The 20,792-nt window shown below is 38.1% G+C and overlaps 1 protein-coding gene across 1 annotated transcript in view; it reads right to left on the reverse strand.

Annotated features, from left to right (window-relative positions):
• TDRD9 (tudor domain containing 9) overlaps nt 1-20,792 on the reverse strand; it is a 256,016-nt gene that overhangs the window by 10,591 nt on the left and 224,633 nt on the right. The window contains exons 31-33 of the mRNA XM_043986132.1: nt 10,108-10,217; nt 9,754-9,850; nt 6,089-6,227 (exon numbers count right to left, since the gene is read on the reverse strand). Of these exons, the coding sequence (XP_043842067.1) occupies nt 6,089-6,227; nt 9,754-9,850; nt 10,108-10,217 (346 nt within the window). The remainder of the gene's footprint in view (nt 1-6,088; nt 6,228-9,753; nt 9,851-10,107; nt 10,218-20,792) is intronic.

Consider the following 20,792-nt stretch of genomic DNA (forward strand, 5'->3'; position numbering starts at 1 on the left):
CTGAGGCTGGATTTGAACTCAGGTCCTCCTGAATCCAGGGCTGGTGCTCTATCCACTGCGCCACCTAGCTGCCCCCTCTTTCAAGCATTTGTGATGAAAAGACCTGAACTGAATAGAAAATTTGACTTTCAAATACAAGATCCTGGAGAAGCATAAAAAGGTAAACAGGAAAAAGACTTCATGAGGGATATTAAAAGATCAAACTGTTTACATTCCTACATGAGAAGATAATACTTTGAAATCATAAGAACTATCTCAGTAAGAAATTCAGGGGCAGCTGGGTGGTGCAGTGGATGGAGCACCAGCCCTGGACTCAGGAGAACCTGGGATCAGGTGTGACCTCGGACACTTGACAATTGATGGCTGTGTGACCCTGGGCAAGTTGCTTGGCCCCGGTTGCCTCAATAAAAAACAAAACAAAACAAAACAAAACTTCTTCACAAGAAATTCACAGAAGACAGGGCTGAACTGAATATGAAGGGATGATATCTGTAAAGCATTTATGTTTTGTTCTTTGTAGGGCAGACAGGATGGGGTGTCTTATGTCTGGGGCTGGATTTGGGCTGGGGGGGGGGCCTCCTGGGTCCAGGGCTAGTGCTTTGTCCACTGTGCCACCTAGCTAATCCACGATGACATCATTAAAATAGGGTTGAGGTGTAGGAGGAATAAACTGGGGGAGGGAGAAGGGGAGAGATGGTCTGGGGAGAGGTATTTCACATGAAGGAAACAAGAAGAAAGCTTATGGAGGAGAGTAGAAGAGGGGGAAGGAGTTGGGGAGTGAGTGAACCTTAATATCATCAGAATTGGCTCAAAGAAGGACTAACATACATACTCAAGTAGGTATAGTAATATACTTTTGCCCTGGGAGGGGAAGAAAAAGAGGGGGAAGAAGGGAAGGAGGAAAGGGCAGATTGGGGGAGTGAGCAGTAAAAAGCAAAACACTTTCAAGGAAGATGAAGATGAAGATGTTCTGCATTACTGCACCAGTATGACATATTGAATTGCTTGATCTCATAGGGAGGGTTGAGGAGGGAGGGAGGAAGAAAAATTTAGAACACAGAATTAGCTCAGGGACCCTGATCTCATTGGAGTGGGCTCATAGAGGGAATAGCTTTCATACCCAATTGGGAGGAGCAATCTATTTAACCCTGCAGGAAAATAGGAGGGGAAGAGGACAAGGAAGGAAGGGTGAAAAAAGGGAGTGCAGAGCAAGGGAGAGGATAGTCAGAAGTAAGGCACCTCTGAGGAGGAATAGGTAAAAAGAAGAGTAAATGTCATGGGAAGGGAGTGGGATGGAGGGAAATATTTATGATGATTGATTATAATGGCAAAATGTATGGTACCTACTTTGCTGGGCTTTTGTGAAGATTCTCTGTCAAGCTTAAGGTACTATAAAGAGGTTGTGATGAACAGGATGCTATCGGGAAAACTTGGAGAGACCTACATGAACTGAAGCAGAGTGAAATGTACTGTATACAAAATAACAGCAACAATGGGAGATGATCTGCTGGGAAGCATGTGGTTGTTTTCAGCAAGGCAATGATCCAATGTAACCCTGAGGGACTTATGAAGATTTCAGCCCATCTGCAGAGAAAGAACTTATAGTATCTGAAAACAGATGGAAACACATTTAAAAATTTTTTTTTCATTTCCTCTTTGACAATTCCTTAATCTGAAGTTTTGGTTTGTTTGACTGTTTTCTCTCACAACTAGCTAATATGGGAATTTTTCTATGACTACTCATAACTTATTTTGAATTGATTGAGTTCTTGTGGGTGGGGGGTGGGAATGGAGGGGGGAAGAGAAGTTGGAACACAAAGTTCTTTAAAAATTGATGTTAAAATTTTGTTTTTACATATATTTTGGAAAATAAAATTCTATTCAGAATAAAAAAAAGCTCCAAAAAATAATAATAATAATCTGGGTCTAGTCATTCAAGTAGTTCTGAATTGAACCAATTACAGTATCTTCTAGGCCACATTTCTCCTTGTTTTCCATAAGACTAACATAAGAGATTTATCATGTTTTGCTGCAATCTAGGTATAACACCAACAACACTGACTTGATCTATCAGTAAAGTAAACATGTCAAAAAATTTTGGAGATGAGGTTAGTGTGATATGGCCTGCTGTTCTTGATGCAGCTATGCTGTCACCCTTTGTGATCACTCTGCCTTTTTGGGGGGATCACTCTGTTTCCTAGCCATCTCATTAATAGCTCATTCTTGGATTTAACTAGTAACTGGAAGTCGAACTCACTGGTGTATGTGTGCAGACCCCATTCTTTACTGTTGTTTTGAAAACTGGACATCAGCTACCCTTCTCTAACCCTGAATTACAGGAAAGGCAAATGGCTACTATCACACAGAAGTATTTCTGATTTTAAGTCCAGTGTTACAATTCCTCTCAGAAAAGAATAGTTCAAAATTACAGACCAAACTGAAATATCAAAATGTAAAAGCTTCTAAAATTCATCCACAGTTCCAAATGAGGCAGCTGGTGGTGCAGAGGATAGAACCTAGAGTCAGGAAGGACTTTATTCAAATCTAGCATCAGAAACTTACTAGCTGTGTGACCCTAGGCAAGTCACTTAACCTGTTTGCTTCTTCCCTCAGCTGTAAAATGTGGATATTAACACCTACCTTGCAGGGTTGTTGTGAGGCTTGCATGCTATATTTGTAAAGTGCTTAGCACAGTGTGGGCACAGAGGAGGTGGTCTATATATCTAATTTATACGTACATGTATACAAGTATGCACATACACCCATGTCTATACATGCACATATATATGCACATATATGTACATATACACATATACATACACATATTTCCTTATCCCCTCCCTTTCTCCACCACCCCCCCAGCTACAGCCTGCACAGAAGTGCCACAGAGCCATCTACAGATGGAAGATCAAGCTCAATAGTGACCTGCCACTAGACCCACCATTTTCCCTTTTCCAAAAACTGGGAGAAGAAATTCAAGTGCTCAACTAAAAGAAACTCTCCATTCAGCATATCCATCTCTGCCCTCCCAAACTCAGAGGAAGAGGATATATTTCATCTAAAGAATAAGAATGTTCAGCCTGGAAATGGTAAGCCTTATTTTTTCCAATGGGACAAAGGAGAAGAATATTCCGGCTATTGTAGAAATGTTAGCCCCCCTGAACTAACATAACAGTGATCTTTTGCAAATGAACTTTATTAAACTCTCAGTACCCATGAACCTGAGGTACAAACATGGCTCCAGCAAGTATAACCCAGCCTGATAAATTGTTTGTCCAACTAGGACACCCTCCCTCCCCCCTTTCTCATCCCATGCCACTGATTTTGGGAGGGGGTTGCCCTTCACTCCCCCATGAGACCCCCTTTTCGCTATAACCCTTAAATACTCAAGACTTTGCCTACATTGTTGGGCTCCTGTATGAGGGTCTACAACCGGCATATCTTTACTCTCTCTTGTAATAAAACAAGTTGCTACTTAAGTCTGTGGCGTCACAAATACTGGCTGACACTGGAGCCCAACAAAACAGACCCCAGTGCCTCTGGTCTGATTTCACTGCCTAGCCATACCTATAGAAGTAGAGAGAAGCTCCTGATTTTCTAGATTTGTATTCAAATCCTCCACCAAGATGTAAATGTCTAGCTTACCACAAATGTCTGGTTCCCCCTTCCCATCCCGCCCCCGCCTCAAAGCTCTGTCCTTGATCTTATTCTGTACTCTAAACCAGAGCTTCTTAAACTTTTTCTACTTGCAACTCCTTTTCACCCAAGAAATTTTTACATGACCCTAAATATATAGGTATATAAAATAGGTATACATAACCTTTTACTGTTGCCAAATTTTTCACGACCCTCAAATTCAGTTATGCAACCCCACATGGGCTCACAATCCACAGTTTTTAAGAAGCTTTGCTCTAAACTATTTTGCTTCATAGCCTTGTCAGCTCAATTATTGTCTCTACACAAATGAAGTTCAAATCTATTTATCTAACCCATATCTCTCTCCTGACTGCTAGTCTCATATCTTCAACTGCCTAACAGACATCTTAAAATGCAATTCTAGAAATGTCTTAAACTCAACATATCCAAAACTGAACTTATAGGTCCCTCCAAAGCCTTCCATTTCTAACTTTCCTATTACCATCAAAGGCACCAGCATTCTCTCCCAGTCATGCAAACTTAAGACACCATCCTATACTCTTCACTCTGATCCCCCATATTCAATCTTTTGTAAATTCCTATTGATTCTGCTTTTGCAATATCTCTCACAAAGATATGTATCCACCACCCTGATGCAGGTCATCATTGCCTAACACCTGGCTATACTGCCATAGTTTTCTGCTTGGTTTTCCCTTCCGTAATCTTTCCCTCCTCCAGTCCATCTTCTACTGTGCTATCCAACTGTCCACCCCTATTCACTAAACTTCAGTGGCAATATATTACCTCTGGGATCAAATATCAAATCCTCTGGTTTTTGTTTTGTTTTGTTTTGTTTTAGTAAGGCAATTGGGGTTAAGTGACTTGCCCAGGATCACACAGCTAGTAAGTGTTAAGTGTCTGAGGCCGAATTTGAACTCAGGTACTCCTGAATCCAGGGCTGATGCTCTATCCACTGTGCCATCTAGCTGCCCCAAATCCTCTGGTTTTTAAAGCTGGCAAATAATTGGGCTCCATCCTACCCTTCAAGTCTTCTTAAAGCTGTCTCCCTGCCATGTACTCTTACTCCCCCAACGATACACTGACCTTCTCTTTCCACATGACACTCCATCTCCTGACTCCATACATTTTCATTGCCTAGAATGGCTCTTTCTATTACTTCCATTTCTTGGTTTCCCTTAATTTTCATCCTGAGCTAGCCTCCAATTTGCCTTGTAAGTATCTTGTATGTACATAGTTATTTGCTTATTGTCTCCCTCATTATATCATGAGCTTCTCGGAGGCAAAGACTGTTTTTGCCTTTCTTTGTACCCCCAGTACAGTGTCTGACACATAGTAAGTACTTGATCAAAGCTTGTTGATTGACAAGGTTCCATTTCCTCATTTCAAATTTAGGGAGTTGGCCTAAATGATTTCTAGAGCTAAAACCAATCATTTCTAAGGGGAAAAAAGGACAACATCAGCAGGCTGAAAACATCCCTCCAAATTTCAGGATAGAATAAGTACTTTATACTGCACAGAAGGAAAGAAAAGGAACAAAGAAAAATAAATCAATAAAAGCAAAGTAAATGAGAAAAGACAAAAATCAGGCTGTTACCACACTCAGCTATTCATAATAAATATGCACAGACCGCAAAGTATGGTGGAAGGGACACACCTGGTGTGCTGGTGATCTGCACCTGTAATCCCTGACCCTTAGAGGCTGGCGGGCTGCTGGAGATGGAGAGGTCTGGGTTGCAACAGGGCTACATGGAATTTCTACCATTAATTTCAGCAACAATAAGGTGAACCCCTGAGAGAAGGGAACCCCTGGGCTGCCTAAGGAGGAGCAAACTAGCTAAAGTCAGAACGAGCTATTCAAAGCTTCACTGCCAGTAAGCAGTGGCATGTGACACTTCCAGGCTGAGTGAGATAGGGAGAACCAGTATCCAAAAAAAGAAGGAGGGGCTTAAAGGTACATGGGTTAAAATCTTGGCTCTTTTACACCTTGTGACCTTGGGAAAGTCACTCTCTGGGCCCTGGTTTCCACACAGGGTGCAGCCAAACTGGCTTTGCTGTACCTCACAGATGACAATCTCTCTTCTTGCCTTTCCATGCTTGAAATGCACTCCCTCCTGCTCTCTGCCTCACAGCATCCCTCATTACCTTCAAGATTTTGCTACAGTACCATCTTCTGTACAAAGTGCACCCCCTCCCCAAAACGTCTTGTATTTTATGCATATGCACACACTGTCACTTCTAATACAATATAAACTCATCCATCTTTGTTTTTGTGATCCCAATGCCTAGTCCAATGCCTGGCACATAGTAGGTACATCATAAATGCTTGTTGTTGATTGAGTCTCAGCTTCTTCATGTGTAAAGAAAGCCTATGCTCTTATGCTCTCCAAGGTCCCTTCTATCACTACTATTGCTAGATCCTATGATATCTTACCTCAACAATGTCCTCCACATTCAACTGGACATCAAATGCCAACTCAATGTCATGTTCTGGTAGTATTGGTGTTCCAGTAGAAGGATTCCACCCCAAACCACAAAGGGCACCAGTGTAACATTTTCCACTCTGATCAACCCTAAAGAACACAGGGACATTTTAATACTAGGTACCATTTGACAGAAAACTGCAAAAATAAAATGATACTTTTATTTTAAATATTGCACATTCTTATTTCAACATCTTATGAACAGCAATAAATCAACCACTTTAATCAAATTTCATTGTAAAAATGTAAACTTGTATATAAAATCAGTAATAATAAAACAACATTATGAGAAAACTACCAAGTGATTGATGTAGGAGATTTAAAATCTGAGTTCCCATATTTTCAATTCTATACATTACGATAGTATTTTTAAAAAAATTTTGACATCTATTTTTTAAAACTTTGTGTTCCAACTTCTCTTCCTCCCTCCCTTCCCACCCTTTACCCCAAGAAATCAAGCAATTCAATGTAAGTTATACATGAGTAGTCATGGAAAACATCTCCACATTTGCTAGGTTGTGAGAGAAAACAGATAAAACCAAAACTTCAGATTAAGGAATTGTCAAAAAAATGTTTTTCAATCTGTTTTCAGATACCATCAGTTCTTTCTTTGTAGATGGACTGCAATTATCATAAGTCCTTCAGAGTTACATTAGATCATTGCCTTGCTGAAAATAACCATGTGCTTCCCGGCATATCATCTTACACTAATTGCTGTTATTTTTATACAGTACATTTCACTCTGCTTCAGTTCATATAGGTCTTTCCAGGTTTTTCTGATAGCATCCTATTCATCATAACTTTTATATGGTACCTTAAACTTGACAAAGAATTTTCTTCACAATAGCCCAGCAGAGTAGGTACCATATGTTCTGCCATTATAGTCAATCATAATAACTATTTCCCTCCATCCTATTCCCTTCCCATGATATTTACTCTATTTCCTATCTTCTTTTACCCTATTCCTCCTCAAAAGTGTTTTACTTCTGACTGCCCCATCCCCTACTCTGCTCCCCCTTCTTTCACCCTTTCCTCCTTATCCTCTTCCCCTCCTACTTTCCAGTAGGGTTAAATAGATTACTCCTCCCAATTGGGTATGAATGTTATTCCCTCCTTGAGCCCACTCGGATGAAATTAAGGTCTTTGAGCTAATTCTGTGTTCTAAATTTTTCTTCCTCCCTCCCTCCTGAACCCTCCCCATGAAATCAAGCAATTTAACATGTCATACACGTGCAGTTATGCAGAACATCTTCATCTTCCTTGAAAATGTTTTGCTTTTTACTACTCCCTCCCCCAATCTGCTCTTCCTTCCTTCCCCTCTTCTCCCCCCCTCCTTATCTCCTTCCCTCCCACTTTCCATCAGGGCAAAAATATATTACTATACTCACTTGAGTATGTATGTTATTCCCTCTTTGAGCCAATTCTGATGATAGATAGTAAGGTTCACTCACTCCTCCACTCCTTCCCCTCTTCCACTCCCCTCCATAAGCTTTTTTCTTGTTTTCTTCATGTGAGCTACCTCTCCCCGGTCCAGCTCTCCCCTTCACCCTCCCCCCAGTCTATTCCTCCTACCCCTCAACCCTATTTAAAAGATCTCATTAGGGGTTAGCTGGGTGGCACAGTGGACAGGGTCCAGCCCTGGACCCAGGAGGCCCCAAGCCCAAATCTGGCCCCAGATATAAGACACCCCACCCTGCCTGCCCAACAAAGAACAAGGATAAACAAAAAATGTTTTACAGATATCATCCCTTCATAATTCAGTTCAGACCTGTGTCCTCTGTCTAAGTATCTTCCTTTCAGCTACCCTAATACTGAGAAAGTTCTTATGTGTTCAAAGTATTATCTTCCCATGTAGGAATGTAAACAGTTTAATCTTCTAATATCTCTCATGATTTCTTTTCCCCCGTTTACCTTTTTATGCTTCTCTAGAGTCTTATATTTGAAAGTCAAAACTTTCTATTCAGTTCAGGTCTTTTCATCACAAATGCCTGAATGTCCTCTTTTTCATTAAAGTCCCATTCTTTCCTCTGAAAGATTATAATCAGTTTTGCTGGGTAGGTGATTCTTGGCTATAGTCCTAGTCCCTTTGCCCTCTGGAATATCATATTCCATGCCCTTCGGTCCTTTAATGTAGATGCTGCTAGATCTTGTTTTATCATTATTGTAGCTCTACAGTATTTGAATTCCTTTTTTTTTAGCTGATTGCAGTATTTTTTCCTTGATCTGGGAGCTCTGGAATTTGGCTGTAATATTCCTGGAGGTTTTCCTTTTGGGATCTCTTTCAGGAGGTGATGGGTAGATTCTTTCAATTTTTATTTTGCCTTCTGCTTCTAGAATATCAGGGCAATTTTCCCTGACAATCTCTTGGAAGATGCTATCTAAACTCTTATTTTGGTCATGGTTTTCAGGCAATCCAATGATTTTCAAATTATCTCTCCTGGATCTATTTTCTAGGTCAGCTGTTTTTCCAAGGAGATATTTCATATTGCCTTCTATTTTTTTTTTTTTTAGTGAGGCAATTGGGGTTAAGTGACTTGTCCAGGGTCACACAGCTAGTAAGTGTTAAGTGTCTGAGGCCGGATTTGAACTCAGGTACTCCTGACTCCAGGGCTAGTGCTCTATCCACTGTGCCACCTAGCTGCCCCTGGTTCTGAAGTTTTAACATGTGAAAACTAGTTGAAAAGAACAGGGGATATTTAGTAAGGAGAAGATAACTTAGGGAGGACATGCTAGTTATTCTAAAGTAATTCTGTCTCTTCTTTTCCTGACAACTATCACCTATTTGCTCATTCAATACTATGTACACATCATGTATAATTAACTCCTTTATAAAGAGTACTTAAGGAAGGAAGAGTAGGCAAGCCTCCCAGAAATCCTACTAGAAATAGGCTGCTACAGATTCTTTGCAAGTTTGGAAATGAACTTTCATTTATATAATGGACCACTTCATGAGGTGGTCAGGTCCACCATTACTGTGTATATACAGGATTAGATAATTATCTGTTAAAGAGGTTCTAAAGCAGATGTATCTACCTCATATGGAATTTTATGTCATATATCCAATGTTCCTTTGCAATTCTAAGATTTCATGAAACAAATTTTTAAAATGTATTTCTTCATTTCACCCTCTCGTGTTTTCTTGACACGATATGAACTTCTTAAATAGGGTTTGAATGTCCACAGACCTCTTCTACACCATTACCACAGATGAAGCCTTTGTTCTAGCACAGACTCAAATTCACAATCAACCCTGAGGCTTGGCCTTTAAAAGGAAGCAGTATAAATCTAGGTTGTTTAGAAAAAGGAAGGCAAGCTGCTTTGGTTTAGGACTAAGTCTTTTTGCATTTTTGTCAAATTTAAATTAATCTGTTTCATACACAATAATTAGTCCACCTGAGGGCTTACATGGGAACAAAGGGATCATAGAAACATGAGCCAAATTCTGGTGTTGCTGGGAAATCAGGGGTGGGGTTTGGGGGTGGGAATCAATGAGTCATTCATATGTTAAGTCCCACAAATTAAAACTGGTCCATATAACCCAAGAATGATGACTCTGAGTCATAGGTTACATTCAGAGAAATTTATAGGCCCATAATTTTTTTTTATGCATCCATACCTCAGTTCCATAACCGGGGCAAACAACATGCTAAGTAATGCTGGTAGTCCTGGAATATGAGGCATCAGAGATGTTTCTCTCAGTAGCATAGTAGATCCTATAGCAAGTACAATAACAGCAAGGGGTTAGAAGAAAGTATATAAAATTAGTAGTGTTCTTATAGACAAAGAAAAGGAGTGGAGAGAACTAAATTAGCTTTGCTACATGCTCCTATCTCAAACTGAAGAAAGTCTGAAAAAGCGATATTCAGCACAGATATTCACTGTTCATAAAATAATTATGTTCAGTAGCTAATGATAAGCACATAAAGGAAATATAAGGTATAAAAGAGGTAGAGAGAAACATTTAAATTACCAGTTGCATTTACTGAAAGAGAAGCAGCAACCAACATCCGCTGGTGGAGGTCTTCAGGAGTATCACTGATAATAACAGAGTTGATACTCTCTTTTTCAATCCATACACATCTAAAATAAATAATGAATACTAATAAAAGTTCACTTAGTTCACAGATTATGTAAGAGGAATATTAACAAGAACATGGTTATATAAGAGGAGAATTAACATGAAAACATATGTAGATGTTGAAATGCAGTGTTTGAGAACTCATAATGTATCTAAGTTAATCACCATTCATTAGCTATTATTTGTATCCAACTGGATACATAAGATCAGTCCAGAAAGGACTCCTACAATAAAGTAATCATAAAGGTGACCACACTAGGGAATGATGCCTTTGAATGATCTTCCCTAACTCGATTAGGTGAACGATTAGAAATAAGAAGCATTTTTTATTATTTCACTTAATGAAAGTTTGGCAGTACAGACCAACTGGAAAGAAGAGCCCTGCAGCGGAATGATCATGTGGAATTGAATAGTTTTAGAAACACGATTCTTCAAGGGCAAGAAAAAGATTAAGTGATAAGTAAAAAAAGAATATATGCAATAATTATAACTATGTAATTAAAACTTTAAATGGCAACAGAACTCAAATAAAAACAATGGATAACATTGGTACTGACTTATTGTTAAAGTCAATGCATTGGTGTCTGGCTAAGATGACTACACTAGATAAAGGCACGGAGCTTAGCTTCTCCAAATCTACCTCAACAAAAAGCTATAAATCTTAGTGGATCAAATAATGATTTTTTAAAAATCAAATACAAAGAGGCAGAGGTAAGATGGAAAAATAGAACGAAGAAGTTCCTCCAACATACCTCCTCCGCAGAGATCAAAAAACACACTGGATCGAGTCCTGATTGAGAAATTAAAGGGAAAAAAAAATTATAGTAAATCTTTTTCCAAGTCCAGGGTGCTTTAGGGAGATAGAAGACCACAGTCTGTGGATATTAGGGACAGGGTCTGACCATGAATGTGCAACACTGAGCACCAAAGGATTGAAAAAAGAGATTGTACCAGAGCCAGACAAGGACTTAAGACTCATATGGGGCACAACCACCTCACAAAGGGTATGGAAAGAAGTGCCAACTGGCAGCTCTGTTGCTTACTGCCCAAATCGAAGATCCAGGGAGGATCAAGAAGAGAGCCTGCTCCTTCGGCGGTGGTATTCTATGGTAGGGAGGGGTTATGGTCCTGACTATGATTGAGCAGTTCAGAAACGAAAAAGCCACTGTTTCTGACACTAAGAGCCTCTAACCCAGTCTGAAGACAGCAATGGAAGAGCCAGAGCAGGAGTCCTAAATCAAAGGGAAGCTGATAGTTCTCTTGTTTTGAACCCACACAGCAACAGTCTATTAGGACTTCCAAGAAGGGAAAAGCCCACAATTAGGAACTCATGGAACACAGACCAGGAGAGTAAAGATCAGACCATGCCCCAGGTCACAGCATTTTGGGAACATGAAAAGCTTCCAAGTCTTTTCAGCCTGAGCTGTCTCTGAGATCCTAGAATAACTAAACACTAAATTCCCAAAGAAAGCAGCAAAAGGACCCAAGAGGACAAAAGATCAGTGCAGATACCCCTGCCCTGCCCCTCTGATAGCAAAAACAATTGACCTAGAAAATACATCAGGCAGACATAATTTAAGAATAACTGTACTATCTGATATATCATATTGCTTACTCTCTCAATGGTGGGGGAGGGGATGGAAGGGATAGACTTTGGAACTTAAATTTTTTAAAAATGAATGTTAAATAAATAAATGGACAAAAAATAAAAATTAAGAAAAAAAATTATTGCATGACCTGAAAGTTATGACCAAGATATCATACTTCAAGAAATCATAAAAACATTGGCTAAGTCTCTTAAAATCAGAAGGTTAAATGAAAAGAAAAGGATCTACTGATCACTTCCTGAAGAGAAAAGAGAGAGAAAGAAGGAAAGGAAAAAGAAGAAAGGAGGGAAAGAGGGAGGGAGAGAGGAAGAGAAAACCTCCAAAAACATAATCAAAGTTCATAGCTTCTAGGTCAAAGAAAAAAAGAATTCAAGTATCCAGAAGCAACAGTCAGAATCATAACAGCTTTAGTAGATACCACAATAAAGGATGAAAGACCTTGGAATATGATATTCCTAAAGGCAAAAAAAGGTTGGTTTACAACCAAGACTAATTTACTAAGCAAAAATGAATATAATCCCACGGGGGAAAAATGAATCTTTAATGGATAAAGGAATTTCAAACATTCCTGACAAAAAGAACTGAGCTGAGTAGAAAATAAGAAAAAATGAGAGTAAAGAAGCATAAAAAGAAATATGAATGAGTTATCTCAAGTTACTAAATAAGGATAAATTTTTACATTCTTATATGAGGAGATGATACAAGTAAGTGTATATTCTCAAAACCCTACAATTATAAGGGTTTCTGGATGGAGTCAAATTAGATGGAAGACTTGGAAGTGTGTGTTATGTTCTAATGACCTTAAAAGATGAATTGAAAGTGACAGGGAGGGGAATACATTTGGGAAAAAAAGGGAAGGAGAAAGAAAAAAAAGGAAAACTATCTCACAAAATTGGGGTATGCCAACAGAATTCTATACAAAGAGGAGGAGGTAAGGGGGGAGCAAACAACACTTAAATCTCATTTCTCTGAACTGGTCAAAAAAGGAAAGACTAAACAAGCATGTATGGTAGGTACAGGAGTTCTGTTTACTATACATCAGCTCATGTAAGTCTTTCCAGGTTTTTTCTGAAATGTGCCTTTTCATCATTCCTTATAGCACAATAGTATTCCACTGCATTCATATACCACAACTTGTTCATCCATTCCACAACTGATGGGCATCCACTCAATTTTGTATGTGTAGGTCTTTCCCCCTTTTTTTTAACAATCTTTTTGGTTTATAGACCTAGTAGTGCTATTGATGGATCAAAGGGTATGCAGAGTTTGATAGCCTTTTGCGCATAGTTCTACATTGCTCTGTTAAATGGCTAAATCAGTTCAAAATTCCACCAACAGTGTATTAGTGTCCTAAATTACCCACACTCTCACCAGCATTTATCATTTTCCTTTTCTTTCATGTTAGCCAATCTGACAGGTGTGAACTTGTGCCTCAGAGGTGTTTTAATATGCATTTCTCTTATCAGCAGGGATTTAGAGCATTTTTCCATATGACTAAAGATGGCTTTGATTTCTACCTGTTCATATCCTTTGACCATTTATCAACTGAGGAATGACTTGTATTTATTTGACTCAGTTCTCTATATAGTTGAGAAATGAGAACTCTATCAGAGACAGTTTGTTATAAAAGTTGTTTCCCAGCTTTCCTTCTAATCTTCATTACATTGATTTTTTTTTTTTTAGTGAGGCAATTGGGGTTAAGTGACTTGCCCAGGGTCACACAGCTAGTAAGTGTGTGTTAAGTGTCTGAGGCCGGATTTGAACTCAGGTACTCCTGACTCCAGGGCCGGTGCTCTATCCACTGCGCCACCTAACTGCCCCATTACATTGATTTTGTTTGTGTAAAAATTTTTAAATCTAATATAATCAAAATTATCCATTTTTTATCCCCAAATGTTCTCTATCCCTTGTTTGGTAAAAAAATTCTTCCCTTTTATAGCTCTCATAATTTGCTTTTGGTATCATCCTTTATGTCTAAATCATGCATCCATTTTGACCTTACCTTGGCCTATGGTCTAAGATGTTGGTCTATACCAAATTTCTGTCATACTATTTTCCAGTTTTTGTCAAATAATGAGTTCTTATCCCAGAAGTTGGCGTCTTTGGGTTTATCAAACACTAGATTACTATGATTATTTAGTACTGTGTCTTGTCCCTAATCTATTCTACTGATCCACCACTCTACCAAACAGAATTTTAGAAAAGTTAGATATAATAGACTTCTGGAGATTACTGAATGGAAAGTAGTAGTATATGTCGTTCTTAGCTGTGCAAGGCACCTTTACAAAAACTAATCATGTATTATGACATTAAAAATCTTGCAAATAAATGCAAAAAAGCAGAAATATCAAACATCTTTTACAGACCATAATTCAATAATAATTCTATTCAGTTAAGAGTCTTTGAAGAAAAGATTTAAATTAACTGGAGACTAAATAACTTAATCCTAAAGAATGGGCCAAAGAAAAAATCATAGGAATAATCAATAATTTCATTAAAGATAATGCAGCAATGAGAAAACATACCAAATTTTCTGGATGCAGTCAAAGCACTACTTTTAGGGGAAAACACATATCTTTAAACATTTTAAACAATAACAAAAGGAGAAACTTCAAATAAATTAGTCATGAATTAAAAAAAAAACCACTAGGAAACTAACAGATTAAAAACCTCCAATTAAATACCAAAAAGAAAAACTGAAAAATCAAAGGAGAGAGATTAACAAAAATAAAAATAAAAACCATCAAATTAGCAGAACCAGGAACTGGTTTGTTGTTTTTGTTTTTTGAAACAAGGAAATAAAATGAAATAGATAAACTGTCAACTAACTTGATTTTTAAAAAGAAAGAAGAAAGCCAAATTGCCAGTATCAAAAATTAAAAAGGTTAATTCATAAGCAATGAAGAAAAAAATAAAAGAAATGATTGGGGGAGGGGGTTTCACCCAATGACCTGCCAATAAAATGACAATCTAAATGAAAAGAATGAATATTTACAAAAATGTAAAATTGCCCATATTAACTGAGAAGGAAATAGAGGACATAAATATCCATGTTTGAGAAAAATAAATTAAACAAGCCAAAAATTATTTCCCAAAGAAAAAAAAAATCCAGGACCAGATGAATTTACAAACAAATTTCATAAAACATTTAAAGAAAGAACAACTACTTGCAGTTATATAAACTGTCTGAAAAAAAAAAAGGAAGAGAAAGGGTTCTCCAAAATTCTTCCTGTGGAAAAAAATATGGTCTTGATAACTAATCTTGGCAAACAGAGAAAGGTGTAGACCAATGCCCATAAGGAGTATTAAGGCAAAAATTGTAATTAAAATACTGGCAAGAGAACTACAGCAATATATCACAAAGATTACATACTATGATCAGGGTAGAATGATACCATTCAAGTATAAATGTGTTGATTCAATATTAGGAAAACTATAACTGACCATAATAATAGCAAGAATAACATTATCACAACCAACAAAAGGATGAAGAAAAAGGCTTTTGACAAGATGCAAACCCATGTCTGTTGAAAACACTAATAAACCTATGAATAAATGGATCTTTCCTTAATATGGCAAAGATTATCTATCTAAAAGGGCAGCTAGGTAGTAGAATAGAATTCCAGGCCTAGAGTCTGGAAGACTGACCTCTCTGTTTCAAAATCTGTAACCAGACACTTAATAGCTGTGTGACTGTGGGCAAGTCATTTAATCTTGTTTGCCCCAGTTTCCTGATCTGTAAAATGAACTAGAGAAGGAAATGGCAAACCACTCCATTATTTTTGCCAAGAAAATCCCCAAACAGGGTCACAAAGAGTTAGACTCAACTGAAAAATCTGAACTACAAAAACATTTATCCAAAACTAAGGGCCAGTGTTATCTGTAATGCAGATAAATTAGAATTCTTTCCATAATTATAAAGGATTAAGCAAGAATGCTCATTATCACACTACTATTCATCATAGTACTTAAAAAGCTACCTACAGGATTAAGAAAAAGAAATTGGGATAACAAACAAAGGTAAAGAGGAAACAAAATTATCATTTTTGTAGGCGATATGCTTAACTTAGAAACCTTAGAAAGTCAACTGAAAAAAAAAATGAAACAGGGGGCAGCTGGGAGGTGCAGTAGATAAAGCACCAGCCCTGAATTCAGGAGGTCCCAAGTTCAAATCCAGCCTCAGACACCTGACACTTACCAGCTGTGTGTCTTAAGTTACTTAACCCTCATTGCCTTGCAAAAACAAAAACAAAAGACAAAAAAAGAAACAATTACAACTTCAGCAATGTTGCAGGATATAAAATCATCACCATTTCTGCATGTTCAAAAAAAATCCAGCAGAAGCAGTGGAAAGTACCCTCTGACCCAGCAATACCATTATTAGATCTTTTTCCCAGGGAGATCATGGAAAAGGGAAAAGGACCCACATGTACAAAAATATTTTTAGCTGCTCTTTTTGTGGTGGCAAAGAATTGGAAATTGAGGGGTTGCCCATCAATTGGAGAATGACTGAACAAGTTGTGGTATATGAATGTAATGGAATACCATTGTGCTGTAAGAAATGATGAGCAGGCAGATTTCAGAGAAACCTGGAAGGACTTGCATGAACTGATGATGAGTGAGATGAGCAGAACCAGGAGAACACTGTACACAGTATCAACAACATTATGTGTTGATCAACTGTGATAGACTTGATTCTTCTCAGCAATAATGGTCCAAGATAGTTCCAAACGACTCATGATGGAAAATCTCCAAATCCAGAAAAAAAAGAACTGTGGAATCTAGATGCAGATTGAACCATACTATTTCTATTGTGTTTTTTTTCCTTTTTTTCTCTGATTCTTCTCTCATAACATGACTAATGCAGAAATATGTCTAATGTGATTGTACATAAATAACCAATATCAGATTACTTGTGTCTTGGGGAGGGGGGAGGGAGGGAGAAAAATTTGAAACTGGAAATCTTACAAAAACAAATGTTGAAACCTCTCTCTAAATGTAACTGGAAAATAATGTCATATTTATAATGGGAAAAAGTAGTAGAAAGAGAAATGTTACTTAAAAGTACTACAGGTGGGAAGGCCAAACCAAGGTGGTGTACAAAAGGCAGGGACCCACCTGAGCTGTTCCCCCAAACCCTTTGGAACACCTTTAAATAATGCCCTAAAACAAATTCTGAAGTGGTAGAACCCATTAAAGGACAGAGTGAAATAATTTTTTATCCAAAGACAGAAGGTTGGCAAGAAATGTCTTTCACCGTGGGGTGAGAATGGAGTGCAGTTCAGTGCAGGATGCGCCACTGCAGACCAGATCCCAGCAAATCAGGAGAAGGCCTTGGGACTGACTGAATCAGCTGTGTCAGTGGCTGCTTCCAGAGCTCTCAACCCACAGATAGTAAGGGGGTTGGACAACTGATCAGAAGGAAATTACAGGGATCTCTTTGCTGGGACTGGGGGCAGGATTCTGTTGCTATGCCCATACCTGGATCATAGTTCTGGGTGGCAATCACAGGGTTGAGGAGCACTAGCACACCAGAGCTTGCAGTTGCAGTGCAGCAGGGACCCTCATCACAGTTTCAGGGCAGAAAAGAGGGCTTCTGGTTGCTCACATACAAGAACACTGGCCAGGAGAGTATTAAACACACTTCTCCTTAGATTACCCCACCTTATAGGTTGAAAACATATAGGTTCCTAGAAGTATCTCTGAAAATAGCTGCACAAAACCCCTGAAGCTTGAGTCAGTGTGTCAGTGCACCCTCCACCATGGAACCAGAGTCTTCCTTAACAAAGAGTTAAAAGTCAAGAAGTAGGATGGGAAAATGAACAAACAACAGAAAAAAATTCTGACCATAGAAAGTTACTATGGTGACAAAGAATATCAAAAAACACACATACTCAGAAGATGACGACAAAGTCAAAACTCTCACATCTATAGTCTATAAGAAAAACATGAATTGTCTAAGACTATGGAATAGCTCAAAAAGGATTTTGAAAATCAAGCAAGAGAGGTAGAAAAAAATTGGGGAGAGAAATGAGAATGATACAAGAAAATCATTCAGAAAAAGAGTCAATAACTTGGTAAAAGAGACACAAAAAATAATGAAGAAAATAGTATCTTAAAAAACAGACTAGGGGCAGCTAGGTGGCGGGATTCCAAGTTCAAAATCCGGCCTCAGACACTTGACACTTACTAGCTGTGTGACCCTGGGCAAGTCACTTAATCCTGACTGCCCCGCAAAAAACAGACAAAAAACCAGACTAAACCAAATGGGAAAAGAGGTACAAAAACTCAATTGAAGAAAATAATTCCTTAAAAAGTAGAACTGAGCAGGTGGAAGCTAATGACTTTATTAGAAATCAAGAAACCATAAAAGAAAAGCAAAGGAATGAAAAAATAGAAGACAATGTGAAATATCACATTGGAAAAAAATGATCTGGAAAATAGATCCAGGAGAGGTAATTTTAAAATTACTGAACTACTTGAAAGTCATTAAAAAAAAAAAAAGAGCCTAGACATCATCTTTCAAGAAATTATTGGTAGCGAGGTGGCACAGTGGATAAAGCACCGGCCCTGGATATAGAAGGACCTGAGTTCAAATCTGCCCTCAGACACTTGACACTTACTAGCTGTGTGACCCTGGGCAAGTCACTTAACCCCAATTGCCTCACCAAAAAAAAAAAAAAAAAAGAAAGAAATTATTAAGGAAAACTGCACTGATATTCTAGAATGAGAGGGTAAAATAGAAATGGAAAAAAATCTACTGATCACCTCCTGAAAAAGATCCCAAAATGAAAACTCTCAGGAATATACTAAAGGATATTAGGGCTTGGAATAGGACATTCCAGAAAACAAAGGCACAAGGATTATAACCAAGAATCACCTACCCAGCAAAACTGATTATAATCCTTCTGGGGGGAAAATGGATATTTAATGAAATAGAGGATTTTCAAGTATTCTTGATGGAAAGAACAGAGTTGAATAGAAAATCTGACTTTAAATATAAGAGTCAAGGGAAGAATAAGAACGTAAACAGGAAAGGGAAATCATAAGGGACTTAATAAGGTTAAACTGTTTACATTCCTACATGGGAAGATGATACTTGTAACTCATAAGAACCTTCTCACTATTAGGGCTGTTGGAAGGAGTATAGATAGAGGGCACAGGTGTGAGCTGAATGTATATATCTAAAAAAATTAAATTAAGGAATGAGAAAAGGGAATGCACTGGTAGAAAGGAAAAGGAAGAAATAGAATGTGGTAAACTGTCTCAGAAATAAGAGGTAAGGAAAAGCTTTTACACCAGAGGGGAAGCTGGGGGAGGTAGCAGGGAATGCCTAAACCTTATCTCATCAGAATTGGCTCAAAGACAGAAATAACATACACATTCAATTAGGTATAGAAATCTATCTTACTCTACAGGAAAGTAGTTGGGGAAGAAGATTAGAGGAAGGGGAGTATAGTTTGCAGACGGGGATAGTCAGAAGCAAAACATTTTTGAGGACAGACAGGGTGAAAAGAGAGAGAACAATAAATAAGAGGAAATAGGATGGAGGGAAATATAGTCAGCAATCATAACCGAAAAAGTTTTTGAAGTAAGCTTTTTTTCTGATAAAGGCCTCATTTCTCAAATATATAGAGAACTAAGTTAAATTTATAAAAATAATAGCCATTCCCTAATTAATAAATTATCAAAAGATATGAACAGTCAGTTTTTAGAGAAAGTAATCAAAGATATCTATAGCCATATGAAAAAATGCTCTAAAACACTACTGATTGGAGAAATGCAAATTAAAACAATTCTGAGGTATTACCTCACACACCCACACCTATTAGGTTGGCTAATAGGACAGAAAAATAAAATTATAAATGTTGGAGGTGATGTGGGAAAAGTGAAACATTAATGCATTGTTGGTGTCACTGTCAACTAATTTAACCATTATGTAGAGCAATTTGGAACTATGCCCAAGGGGCTATAAAACCATGCATTCCCTTTGATGCAGCAATATCATTAATAGATCTGTATCCCCAAAGAGATAAAAAAACAAAAAGGAAAAGGACCTATATGTACAAAAATATTTATAACAATTCTTTTCTGGTGGGGAGTAGACTCGAGTTCAGCTGGAAGAGCTGAAAATAGAAGCAGGTACTCAAATGCTAATATCCACAAATGGGGGTTAATTCAAATAGAGGGCTTCTCAAGGAAAGTTCCCAAGAGAAGAAGAATCAATCCAGAGGGGCAGGAATGAACCCTAGTGGGGGAGGGGGCAATCACCCTTAAAAGGCCTGTGACCCTCCAGCTTGGGGTTTGCTCTGCTAGGGGGCAGCCCATTCTCATGAGAATGAAAATAAAGAAGCTTTTTGACACACCACCAAAGCTGAGTTCTAGAAGTTTTTGGAGTGCTATTTTTCACAATACCTTACATTGTAAGGCATCAACTCTCAAAAACAAGTGAACCAGGGGCAGCTAGGTGGCGCAGTGGATAGAGTACCAGCCCTGGAGTCAGGAGTACCTGAGTTCAAATCCTGCCTCAGACACTTAACACTTACTAGCTGTGTGACCCTGGGCAAGTCACTTAACCCCAACTGCCTCACTAAAAAAACAAAAAACAAAAAACAAGTGAACCAGAAAATAACAAGAAATCATTTAAGAATCAGATTACCTTAAATCAATGAGACCCCTCCCCACCAAAGTATGGATATTATAATTCAAGAAAATATTAAGTGAAAACTTTCCAGATCTATTAAAACCAGAGGGCAAAGTAAAAATAGAATCTATTAATCACCTCCTAAAAGAAACTTCACAAGTTTAAAACTTCCAGGAAATGTCATAGCCAAAATCCAGAGCTTCCATGCTAATGATGATACACACATCCACACCCACCCACCCACACCCACCCACACCCACCCACATACATACATATATATATATGTAGTAAGCATCTAAAAAGAAAAAGAATAAGATATCAAAGGA

This window comes from Dromiciops gliroides, chromosome 2, assembly GCF_019393635.1.
Source record: "Dromiciops gliroides isolate mDroGli1 chromosome 2, mDroGli1.pri, whole genome shotgun sequence".
In the NCBI taxonomy this organism is placed as follows: Eukaryota; Metazoa; Chordata; class Mammalia; order Microbiotheria; family Microbiotheriidae; genus Dromiciops; species Dromiciops gliroides.